Source organism: Amblyomma mixtum, chromosome 10, assembly GCF_055824585.1.
Source record: "Amblyomma mixtum isolate Tamu chromosome 10, ASM5582458v1, whole genome shotgun sequence".
NCBI lineage: Eukaryota > Metazoa > Arthropoda > Arachnida > Ixodida > Ixodidae > Amblyomma > Amblyomma mixtum.
Window position 1 is genome coordinate 132462940 of NC_143021.1, and position 12731 is coordinate 132475670.

The 12731-nt window shown below is 50.1% G+C and overlaps 1 protein-coding gene across 1 annotated transcript in view; it reads right to left on the reverse strand.

Moving 5' to 3' along the window:
* LOC149326983 (alpha-tocopherol transfer protein-like) overlaps positions 1-1163 on the reverse strand; it is a 30442-nt gene extending 29279 nt beyond the window's left edge. The window contains exons 1-2 of the mRNA XM_089564746.1: positions 1007-1163; positions 38-277 (exon numbers count right to left, since the gene is read on the reverse strand). Of these exons, the coding sequence (XP_089420872.1) occupies positions 38-277; positions 1007-1163 (397 nt within the window). The remainder of the gene's footprint in view (positions 1-37; positions 278-1006) is intronic.
* Positions 1164-12731: the final 11568 nt, after the last annotated feature.

Consider the following 12731-nt stretch of genomic DNA (forward strand, 5'->3'; position numbering starts at 1 on the left):
CAATATGATGGCAGGGTGCTTCGGAAACATAACCCACCGGGTTTTAACAGGAAGATACGGCGTCCATGTACGTCCTTTTCTTGCATGACCATCATGAGTTTTCGCGTGGCCGGAGACACTTTGGAGGGCAGGAAGTCCCGAAAAACCGGACCGCTGGTTTCCCGGATCTTGTAGTAGTGTTTCACTGTGCGCAGGGCTGCTTCAACGTTGTATTTTCGCACGCGCAGGAAACGCAGAAGAAATTGCGCATCCTTCAGGGAATTGAGATCCTCCTCCTCTGCAATAGACAGCGGGTTAAAATTTTAAAATTTTCCAGGTGTGTTCTCAGTAAAACATCCGCTCTTCCATCCTAACCCTACAATCCGTAATTTTTTTTTATGAAAGATTCTTCGCCTAGGCACTCCATGTGCCTTTTTGACCGCTTTTACAGACACAGACTGCGTGCAGACCAGTGTGATGACTAGAAAATTATTAGCATTCACGTTTATCTGCAGCGAGAAGGTTCTGAAACAGTTTGCGTTTAGCTTCTTCAAAAAAAGGTCGCTAGTTGGACATGAGTCGCTGGTGACCAGACGTCACAAAGGGTAAAAACTCTTTAGTCCGTCGGTCTTAAACTGTTAGTGCTATAAAATTTAGCGTCTTTCCAAGAAAGCTCTTTATAATAATGGGTCCGGCAACGTTGCGTAACTAAGAAGAGGTGAATGAACGTACTAAGTTCTACTTACTTCAGTCTTCCTTCGGTGGACCGAGGTTGATTATTTCTCGACTTAAAATCTCAGTCGGAATATAAACCTCAGTGAATTTTAACAATGGCAACAAATAACCGGTGAAGTGGCCAAGCTTCCCGCCAGAAGTTATTCTAGTGACAGCTTAAGTTGCTTGTGTGAGATAACGTTTAAAAAAAACGAAATATAAGATTACCCCGCCTCTGGCACTTTGTAAAGCCGCCTGTAAACCGGCTGCACTCTCGTTCACTCATTTTTAGGCAGTCGAATTTCTACCTCACCTGATAAAAGCTGCAGAAGTTCCGCGAGGGATTCCTTTCTCCGCTCTGGAGTCTCTACAAGCTGATCTTGGGCGATCTGTTGGAGCCTAACAGTGAGGGCATCCTCGGACGTATCGAACACGTCGTCCGTTGACTTCTTCGTGTACACACCAGCCATCCCAGATAGCAGTGCCAACGAAAGTTACGGAGTCGACTTCGAGGGCACCGCACAGCCGAAGCGTCGAGTAACACTGCAAAGGAAGCAGACACTCTCAGCGGAGAAAGTGTCTGCGCGGCACGGGGCACTCCGGATGGCCGTGTCGGAGCTGTTTGGAAACCGGTTGCTGCGGCCGCCAGAGCCGGCGCAAGCCTTGATAGCGATATGGGTGCACCCGAGCGCGCATGAGCTGCTTCTGGCTCTCTGAAAGATGGATACCACTTTAGCCTAATTATCCTGCCTGTACATCGGTGGACACACTCTCCTTCGCGCAAAATTTAACGACGGCGATCATGTAACACGTTGCCTTATGTCACGTCCCTTTATCGTCATTAGAGAATTTTCTTTGAAACCAAAGACAGTCGCCAGAAAATGCTGCAAAAGCTGTCATTCAAAGACGCTGTGTCCCTGCTGTGTCGTTGTTTGTTAGCGCATGGATTTTTCATAATGAACTTGAAAACACTGCTAGCGGTTGTACGACTTCAATAATTTTATTAGGAAACAGGTGGAAAGGGCACCTTATATCACTGCCAGTGCCACTCACTGACCTTTTTTTTCCTTCCTTTAGGCGTCTGTATGGTCCTGCAATAACATCAACTGCCTTTTTAAACTAGTAACAATGATTTCACTGCAATAATATTCCCTAACAGATGGAGAGACAGAAGTGTGTCGTAATATCAAACTGCCACGTTCTTTAGTTCGTCTGAAATATTGAAAGTTTAAACTGCAGCTGCTTGCTTGCACACGCCAAAAAGGTAACCTGCTTTTTGATTATAGTGAAGGGAAAAAGCGTAGGATGTACTTTGATTTAGCCGGACAAAAGACACAAATTCTTAGGAGAAAAGATTCTTCTTGATGAATATCGCATAATTCGCTCAGACATGCAACGTCTGATGCTGGACAGCCCGTCATCTTCTAAACGTGTAGCGGTCTGTACAGATGGGGACACCGACGTCGCGGTGATCTGCTTAAGCGAACTACTGTAATTGATGCCTTGCGGCGGCACTCGGCTAGTGCGCTTCACCTCCGATGGCAACACGCAAAACGGCTGTACAATAATTTAATTGAACGATTAGACTACTTGTAATATACTGCTAACGGGATTGGACATAATATTCATAGGGCTCAGAAGTGGAAGAAGCAGAAGTGCATCGCCATCTTAGATATTGCAAAGGCTTAGGACAGCGTTGAGCACAGCATTTTGTTTCATAAACTGGCTAATGTACAAACTCCTTTCTACCTCCTTGCGTGGATAGGTGAGTTCTTGAGGAAGAGAGCGTTCGTTTGTTCTAAGGGTACGTTAACTTCTACAACATACGCCCAGTCTAGAGGTGTCCCACAAGGCTCCGTTCTTTCATCGTTATTGTTTAACATACTAATGCGTGATGTCCCTATTCACCCAGTCGTCAAAGTTTTGTGTATGCGGATGATATTGCTTTTTTAGCTTCTGCCAAAGACATTCATATCCTGTACCAATTACTCCAAGAGTATTTAAATGCTCTGGAAGTTTGGCTAGACACCATAAAGTTAACTTTAAATTTCAACAAGTGTGCCGTCCTTGTTTTCCCTTGGGCAACCCCTCTTTACATCTCTCTCGTATCACTCTATCCTCATCCCGCAACTTTATTCACCCAAATACTTGGGTATAATATATGACCCGCATTTACACTGGCGGCCACACATTAGAAGTATTGCGCTTAAGGGTGAGCGTGCCCTCGGCCGGTTGGTGAGGATCAGCAACAAAAAATTCGGTATGCGACGAGACACTCTACTTCTTCTTTATAAGACCTATGTACGGCCAATCCTTGAATTCGGCTCGTTTCTCTTTTCTGGGTGCCCAAAGTACAAGTGTGAACCCCTGTTTGTTATGGAGCGACGCGGTCTGCGCCTTTGCTTAGGTCTGCCGAAATCAGTAGCTAATGCTGTATTGTACTTGGAGGCGCGGATACCTGATCTCTCAATTCGCGGTTTCAGCTTATCACAGTGCGGACATTTTTAAGAACTTTGGAGCCTGTTCCTGGATTGGCTAACCCTATATTTACAACGAACCCAACGCTCTTTGTTGGTACTCCCTGGCCACGGTATAAGCTCCCTCAGGTGGTGCTCACTAATTCCCTGCTGTCAAATATTTCTGTATCAATCAGATCTTTAGTACTAGTCAACCACAGGCGGGCTGACACGGCAGAATTCTTTGACAACACCCTCCCAAGGAATACTAAGAACCTCCCCGCCAATATGTTAAAAGGACTCATAGAGGAGTACCTAGACAATTTTCCTAACCATATATACGTCGTGCGTTGGTAAGACCCTTGAGCGAATGGCTCTGACTCGCCTCTCTGATTTTCTTGAGGCACGGGAGTTCTTCCCCCATTCTCTCATTGGCTTCCGACGCCGCGTCTGTGCACAGGACATGTTTCTGATTCTCCAGCAAACGTTCCTGTCCCCTACACCTACTCAAATTTACGCACTTGTGACCGTCGATGTTCGCAAGGCCTTTGACGGTGTTTGCCCCGATCACATCCTTTCTCAACTCGCCTCTTTGGATTGTGGCTCCCGCATGTACTCCTATATCCGCTCATTCCTCTCTAAACGTGTGGCTCGCTTTCGAGTAGATACCCACTTGTCTAACCCACACCACCTCACCCGTGGCACTCCTCAAGGTGCTGTTCTCTCTCCTACCCTTTTCAATCTCGCTATGGCCCCTCTCGCCTCCCAGCTAGCTGAAATTCCCGACCTGCATCACATCACTCTCTGGTGTTCATCTGGCTCTCCCGCTCACGTACAGGGCACCCTGCAACGTGGCCTAGATCTCATCGAATCCTTTCTCACCACCGCTGGCCTCTCTCCTGCTCCTGAGAAATCCGAGCTTCTCCTTCTCAACCATACCTCCTACCAGCGCTCACCAAGGAGGATATATAAAACTTGCTGGAGTGGAGGGGCCGCTTGTCAAGTGAAGCCGGCCGCCGCCATCTTGCCAGTGGCAGAAAGCGCGCTTGACGCCGGCTCGCGCTGTTGCTTTGGCGCGCTGTTTGAGTGCAAGCTGACACGACGGGCATGCAAACACCAACGGTTTGATAATGGTTGCCTCTTGCATTGCCTACGGATTTGCAAACAGGCTGAAGAAGGGTTGTGGCCTCACATTCCACCTGTAAGTACACGAAAACGTGTTCAATTGAGCCCTACGCGCGCGTTGTCGAGCGGCGCAAACTGATGTGGTAGATGTGTGCAACAAATAATAGTGCCTAAATTACTGGCAGGTTTCCAAAAAATCCCGAGCTGCGGAGCCTGTGGGAGCGGGCCGTTCGCCGTGAAAGATGGCATGCAAAAGATGGAGATCGCCTGTGCTCCGTACACTTCGCGCCCGAGTGCTTTGACCGCACCGGACAGACGACGCGGCTGCGCGCGGGAAGTGTGCCTTCTGTGTTTCCTGCTTTTCCGCAGCACCTACAGAAGCCCGTGAGTATTACTGGAGAATGTTAAACCATGACACGCTAGGCAGAATTATTCGCCTTTCTCAAGTGAGAAGTGTTCGTGGCATTAATACGGCTGCCGAAGTCGAGATTCGACGAAGGTTCTTGTCGGATAGTGGATGGAAGCAAATGGAAGGAAACGTCTGAGCTTCTTGTCGCTAGTGGTTTCTTTTTTTAGTATCGTGCTGAAAAATTGTGTTCGTGGAAAAAAGGAGTGCCTTGCGCGCTATTTTTTTGCTTCGTTGTTGAAAAGAAGTTATTGTGATTGCGTGGTAACAGTTATTGTGATTGCGTGGTAATATGGAAGCGCCCTTCACCCTTCTGTAAAATCGTCTTATGAAGCACTAAGTTCATGGTAAGAAATGAAACCCATTTGCTTTCGCAGCTACACTTTTCTCTTACTTGAGACTGATGTCACCCAGACTTCGCGCACTTTTAAGTGGGAAGCTCCCAGACACCCTTAGAGCGTGTGGGGGTAGCGGTCTCAGACTCGAAGGAGATGCCCTCGACTCAGCGTGGCAAACTCAGCGGAGACCAGCTACCAAGTGACAAGAGGTTTTTGGGCGTTCGGTGCCCAGCTTTCGCTGGTCGCAAGCCAGAGAATGGGTCGGAGCCAAAGGTTTACAAAACAAAACAAGGTTTATGCAACAAAAGAGACGATACAGAGGGTTTCACAATCACTAGTACAAACACATACAGAGTGATTAACCAAACAATGCAACGCATGCAATGTTGAACTCGAGAGAGAATGCAATACAGAGGCAATATTGCACCTAAAGTGCACTAACACTCGAAAGAGAGGTAAACAAACAAAACACAATTTGTTCACCGGGCACTGCGGCAGTCCGACGACCAGAGTTCCATGACGATGCCGTCCCGCAGACTGGCGACCGTTGCCTCGTTGGTCCGATGCTGGCCGAGTGGTGTTTCCCCGGGAGTCGAACGGGCGCGCTTCGATGAAGCTTAAGCGGCGGTCCGGACTGACTGATAGCGGTCAACGTCCTTCTTTATAGGCTCGCTCTCCCGTCTGTTTGTTGTTCGCGCCCGAGTAGGCGCGCACATACACGCAGCATTGGCAGTGCTGTCTCCCTTTCCTCTTCTCACCGGCCGCGCGTCCCCATTGGTCAGAGGTCGGGTGTCGCATCTCGAAGTTTCGAGCGTGTTCTTGAGCGGCGCCGAAGCCGACGGGCGAGGGGGACGTGTCTTAGCGCACGCAAGGCTTCCCCCTCTTCCCCCTGTCAGCTGCCGACTCGCATGTTCGAGAATAATCGGCGGGGATGACTCATTTCCTCGGCGCACGCCGCGGCGGTGGAGAGAGAGGCACGCGCTTGGCTCGGCGGGGGCTTTCCCTCTCCCCCGTCGGGCTCGCGGCGGCGAGACGCCGTGCGCGCGGCGGTTTTTTCTTTGTTTGTTCCTAAAATGCGCCGAATTTTGTGACACTGCCCCTTCCTTTAAGAATATTGTGTAACAATATTCACAAAACACAAAATTCGCGCGCACATGCATGCGCTCACAAAGTCAGTGGCGAATGCCAAAATACATACATCAATACAATGATGTTTCCACATACGTAACACAGTGCAATGTCAAGCGTGCACTTCGAAACAAGCCGCGATTGGGCAGTACATTAACACAACATTGCAAACAAGAAGCACACAAGTATGAGGCATGCTTTCGCCTATACTTCCAGATTCGGCCTACACCGTGGGCTCGGAACAGGACTGTTTCTCTGAAGCTTTCAGTCGCGCTTTTAATTCTCTTTCGCAAGCGACTGCGGCTTCTCTTTCTGTCGCGAGTTCGACTCTTCTTCCGCCTCATTCTGAGGCTTCTCTTCCGAACGCGGTTTTGGCTCCGCTTCCTGTTCGCACTCCTGTCTGGTTCTGCGCCCAGACCTCGAGCTCTTCTTCTCTTCCTGCGGCCAGCGCGTCTGCTGCGAGCAAATTTAACGCCAGTTCGCTTACGACGGCTACGCTTCAGGTGTTTGCTCTCTTTTCCGTGTGCGCTATTCTGTTTCCGTTCTGCGCCTCCACACTGAGTCCTTGCTGTAGGCTGGGCTCATTCCTCTGAGCTTCTTTCTGACTTTGCTGTGATGTTCGGGCAGCTCGCTTGCATTCGGCGCGGCTGTCTTCAGCTTGGTTCTGTCCCTTCCCATTTTCTTCCTGAATTTTCTCCAGGGTTTCTGCTTTTCTGCTTCACGTGCTTTGGTGGTGTCCGTCTCATTCCTCTTTCTTTTTTCCTTCTTCCAATCTCTTCTACGGAGCACGCCCGGTTCGTTTGCACTTGCATCATCCGAGACGGCCTCTCGCGATGGAACCACTGGTTCAGCTCTCTTTTGTTCTTCGAGGGCTGAGCTTTCTTCTTCCAAATCCTTTTTCTTCTTTTGGAGCCTTCCTTGTGAGGGGCATTCTGAGCATGGCTCATTAGCCGCTGATAACTCATTCTCCTCACTTTCGCTCAGTGTTGCTTCCACAGTTTTCTCTGATACTTTCTTGAGCTCGTTAGTTTCAGTGCAGTGCTGCTCCATTCCTTGTACTGCACTGTCTCCTTCCTCCGAGGCACTAATTTCCTCTCCTTCGTCATAGGCACCGATTTCCTCGCCTTCCACATCGTGAAAGCCCCCCTCGCTGCTCAAGGGTTCACTCGGAACGGCTTCCGGGTCATCACTGAGTGAGCTCTCCTGAGATATGATGGCGTCGGAGCATTCATTCTCTTTGACATTTGACCGCTCTTCCTCATGGTCCCTACTGCAACCCTCAGGCGTGCAGCACAGTGATTTGTCGCTGGAGCTCCAACTCTTTTCTTCCTCATCTTCAGGCGACTGCCCTATGGTGCCCTCTGACTGAAGTATCAGTTTGGCCTTCTCAGTGCTAACTACCTCTGTAGTAGCTACACAATCAATTTCCTGAGGAAGCGACACTCCGGTCGGTTCTTCAATCTTGGTGGTTTCAGTTGCAGGAACAGGCTGTTCCACAACCTCATTCTCACTAGTGGAGCCAGTTGCAACCTCTTCCGTGGTTGTCAATAAATTATACTCGTTAGTCTTCCACCCGGCCTCTACGGGGTTAAGCTCCACAGGCTTCCTGACGTCGTTCAAACGCCGAATTTCAGCAATCTTCCTCTGAATGATTGCCATTTCTATTTCAAACGCTCTTTCGGCCGCTTCTTCGCGCCTTTTCCTTTCTCTCTCTTCTTCTTCGCGTTTCCTTTGCCTCTCTTTCTCAGCGGCTTCTCTAGCGCGCTGTCTTTCTTTCTCTCTCTCTTCTCGAGCCCTCTCTCTTTCCTGGTCCACCCATTCTCGAAGTTCGGCTCCGGTCATCCCCATCTGGAGACCGACCTCTACTATCTCCTTTAGCTCCTTGAGGCTCATCTTTGGAGACCGAACTCTACATTCAAGGCAATGGATACCTCTAAACGGTGAACATCACTAACCGCTTCGGCGCGGCACCTCACAATATCGCTCTGCTGCTAACACTCGCTTACGATTCGTAAACTCCTTCTGACTCTTTCTCCGTTCTCTGTGCTTGCAACACCAAACGTCCTGTCGCGGACGCCAGAATATATTGTCACCCAGACTTCGCGCACTTTTAAGTGGGAAGCTCCCAGACACCCTTAGAGCGTGTGGGGGTAGCGGTCTCGGACTCGAAGGAGATGCCCTCGACTCAGCGTGGCAAACTCAGCGGAGACCAGCTACCAAGTGACAAGAGGTTTTTGGGCGTTCGGTGCCCAGCTTTCGCTGGTCGCAAGCCAGAGAATGGGTCGGAGCCAAAGGTTTACAAAACAAAACAAGGTTTATGCAACAAAAGAGACGATACAGAGGGTTTCACAATCACTAGTACAAACACATACAGAGTGATTAACCAAACAATGCAACGCATGCAATGTTGAACTCGAGAGAGAATGCAATACAGAGGCAATATTGCACCTAAAGTGCACTAACACTCGAAAGAGAGGTAAACAAACAAAACACAATTTGTTCACCGGGCACTGCGGCAGTCCGACGACCAGAGTTCCATGACGATGCCGTCCCGCAGACTGGCGACCGTTGCCTCGTTGGTCCGATGCTGGCCGAGTGGTGTTTCCCCGGGAGTCGAACGGGCGCGCTTCGATGAAGCTTAAGCGGCGGTCCGGACTGACTGATAGCGGTCAACGTCCTTCTTTATAGGCTCGCTCTTCCGTCTGTTTGTTCGCGCCCGAGTAGGCGCGCACATACACGCAGCATTGGCAGTGCTGTCTCCCTTTCCTCTTCTCACCGGCCGCGCGTCCCCATTGGTCAGAGGTCGGGGGTCGCATCTCGAAGTTTCGAGCGTGTTCTTGAGCGGCGCCGAAGCCGACGGGCGAGGGGGACGTGTCTTAGCGCACGCAAGGCTTCCCCCTCTTCCCCCTGTCAGCTGTAGAACCGACTCGCATGTTCGAGAATAATCGGCGGGGATGACTCATTTCCTCGGCGCACGCCGCGGCGGTGGAGAGAGAGGCACGCGCTTGGCTCGGCGGGGGCTTTCCCTCTCCCCCGTCGGGCTCGCGGCGGCGAGACGCCGTGCGCGCGGCGGTTTTTTTCTTTGTTTGTTCCTAAAATGCGCCGAATTTTGTGACAACTGAACAAAAATATGTGGTGTCCATTTCAGGTAAAAAGGAAGCGTTCAGCGCGCAAGCATCAAGACTGCGAAATGCCTGAAGTTGGAGAGCCATCAACTGCGTTTTCGCCGAGCAAACAATGGTACAAGGACAAAGTCAGTGCCTCTGAAGAAGAGATAACACAGTTGAAGAAGGAAATTAAGATGCTGCAGCAAACGAAGCGAAGGCTTGCGAAGAGAATTGAGACAGCACAAGAAATCATAAAAGAAATCAGAGAACGAAAACTCCTGTCCGAGGAAGGCTCGCACGTGTTTGCATCTGCCTTTTCAAGTGACATTCAACAACTTCTGTACAGGGCAAGCAACGAACAAAAGGGCAAGTACCCACCTGAGCTCCGTGCGTTCGCGCTGACATTACATTTTTATTCTCCAGCCGCATACGAGTACGTCCGATCCAAATTCAATGGTGCCCTTCCGTCACAGCGAACACTTCGGGATTGGTATCGATCAATCCACGGAGCTCCTGGGTTCACGAGTGAGGCATTTTGTTTCCTCGAAAAGTTTGCACAAGCACGAAGTGAACCGTTCTACTGCGCTCTGGTCGTAGATGACATGGCCATAAGGAAACACGTAGAACTCGTTGGAGACAAAGTTGTCGGGTACGTAGACTTTGGAACGGGGTTAGATGATGATAGTCTCCCCGAAGCCAGAAATGTGTGTGTCTTCATGATTGTTGGTATAAACATCAGACTCAAGATGCCAGTCGTATACTTTTTAATTGACACACTAACTGGAGCGGAGAGGGCGGAGCTGACCAAACAATGTATTGAGAAGCTTGCATCAGTTCAGGCTGAAGTTGTCTCTCTTACATTTGACGGTGCCTCATCGAACTTCACTATGGCTAAGTGCTTAGGTGCTCAGCTTCGACCGGACTCTGATGGGTTTATTACAAGCTTTGTCAACCCAGCTGATTGCACTAAAAATGTTCACGTTATTTTAGATGCCTGCCATATGATTAAGCTCATCCACAACTCATTGGCAACCGTAAGCCACCTCATCGACGCTGAAGGAAAGCATGTGAAGTGGGCTTATGTAGTAGCATTGGAGGCTTTGCAACGTGGAGAGGGTTTGCGTCTTGGCAACAAGCTCACTAAGGTCCACGTTCAGTGGGAAAAGCAAAAAATGAAGGTCCGATATGCTGTACAAGCACTCAGTGCCTCAGTTGCCGATGCCTTGGACTTCTGCGAGCAAGTGCTCAAGCTGCCACAATTCAAGGGTGCCAGCCCAACATCAAAGTTTATTACAATTTTCGATCACTTGTTCGACATCATGAACTCCAGGAACCCATTAGCAAGGTCTTATAAGGCACCTCTTCGTAAGCAGAGTGAATCCTGCTGGAAGCAATTCTTTTTGGAGACCAGGGCGTACATAAACGGGCTGAGAGATCCGGCAGGACGTCCAGTTACAGAAGGACTAAAAAAAACTGGATTTGTTGGCTTTTTGATATGCATGGCAAGCACCGAAAGAATGTTCGACGAGCTTGTCGGCCAGGATCAGCTGAAATACTTGCTGACCCACAAACTCAGTCAAGATCACGCCGAGAACTTCTTCGGGTCCATACGTGGACGAGGGGGACATAACAACAATCCAACAGCTGCGCAGTTCATGGCTGCATACAAGCGTCTGTTGGTTCAGACGGAAGTGACGTCTTGCAATTCTGGAAACTGCTCCCAAGACATCGTCTCCATCTTGAATTCAACCACTACTGTAGCCATGGTAGATGCAAAAAGCACGGTCACTGACATGCGCAGGTCATCAGTCCTGCAGCCCGATGACCACGACTACACACATCGCATTGACTGGCCCGAAAGTCTTTCTGCTTTTGTCGGTGCCGTGGTGCCATATATAGCAGGCTTCATTGTGCGAAAAGTTAGTGCAACGACAACATGCGATCAGTGCATCACAGCCCTGCACTCTGATGCGCTTGCGCCTTTAATTAAGCAGAAGAGCCGGGGTGGACTTGTTTCGCCATCGCAAGACGTCATTGGCCTGTGTGAAGCAGTTGAGAAGGGGCTGCGACGGCTGCAGGCTGAATGTGATGCCATTACAACGGTGCTGGCAAGGGCAAAACACCTTATCTTGGAAGTCCTGGGTGTGTGCTCAGAGAAAAAGTGGTTCCAGAAACTGGAGGAGCACATCCTTGACTTCGATCCGCTTGACAATCATATCTACAATTTGTGCAAAAAAATCGCTGAAGAGTACGTGAAAGTGAGGATACACCACATGACAAAGGAACGAAATCGGCAATTGATCAAGAATAAAGTCAGACCAGTTCTGTCAAGGGTGATTATCTTCAATCCCCAATAGGTTGCCTCTCACCATTATTTTTACTGTGCGTCTGATTATTAAGCTTTTTTTCCTTAATATTTGTTCAGGTTAACTGCTTTCTACATGCCAGTTGGCTGCTGATGGATGAAAAATAAACGTTTACAACCCCAACCGCTTGCTTTCATTGTTTTGTAAACGCGAGCAACTTCATAGGCAGCGCGAAGAAGCACGAGCGCGGTTGCGCACTGCTGCTTTTTGCCACTGGCAAGATGGCCGCCAAGGCTTCACTCTCCCGTATAGGCGCGTATAGGCGGCTTCCACTCCAGCAAGTTTTATATATCCTCCTTGGCGCTCACACAACCACTTCGTCTCTCTCCACCTTTCTGGCTCCCCAATCCTGTCATCACACAGTGCAAAGTTCTTGGCTTCCATTTGCATGCGGCTAAGAATGTGCAATCCCTTCACCGCGCTGTCACCACCTGCCACTCTGTAACTCACCTCCTGCGGCGCGTGGTCACTCGACGCTCAGGCCTCCACGAGGCTCACGCGTGCCGAGTTGCCCACGCACTGGCCCTCAACAAGGTCTTGTACTTTGCACCCTACGCTTCCTTCACTCAGACTCAACTTAACGCTCTTGAGACTGCCCTTGTGGGCCTCTACAAGGCAGCTCTCAACCGCCCTGTCACTACCTCTACCACTAAGCTCTTTGCCACAGGCCTCTTCCATCCTCTTCGTTCTCTTCTCAGTCTCCATCGTGACTCGCAGCTTGCCCGGCTTTCCCTTACCCGTCAGGGTATGTGGTTATTGACTCAAGCGGGTATCTCGCCCATTCCAATCTCCCCGTTTACCTCTCCTATTCCCACCCCCGTCCCCAATCTTCGTATCCTTCCCCTTCCGACCAACATGTCCCCCGTCCTGCACGCCGGACGTCGTCATGCGGCCGCACAGCCCCATTCCCCTCTCTTTGATACCCAGGGTGTAGCTTACACGGATGCCTCCTTCGTGGCTCCTCGAGGTTCCTGCGGCTACGCCCTGTACCATCCACACCTCCCTGCTCCTGAAACCCACACCAGCGGGCCGTATCTACACCCTCCAGACGCTTTGTCCCTCGAGGTCCTCGCCATTGCGCATGCCCTCCAGTCATTTTCCCTCCTTCCCTC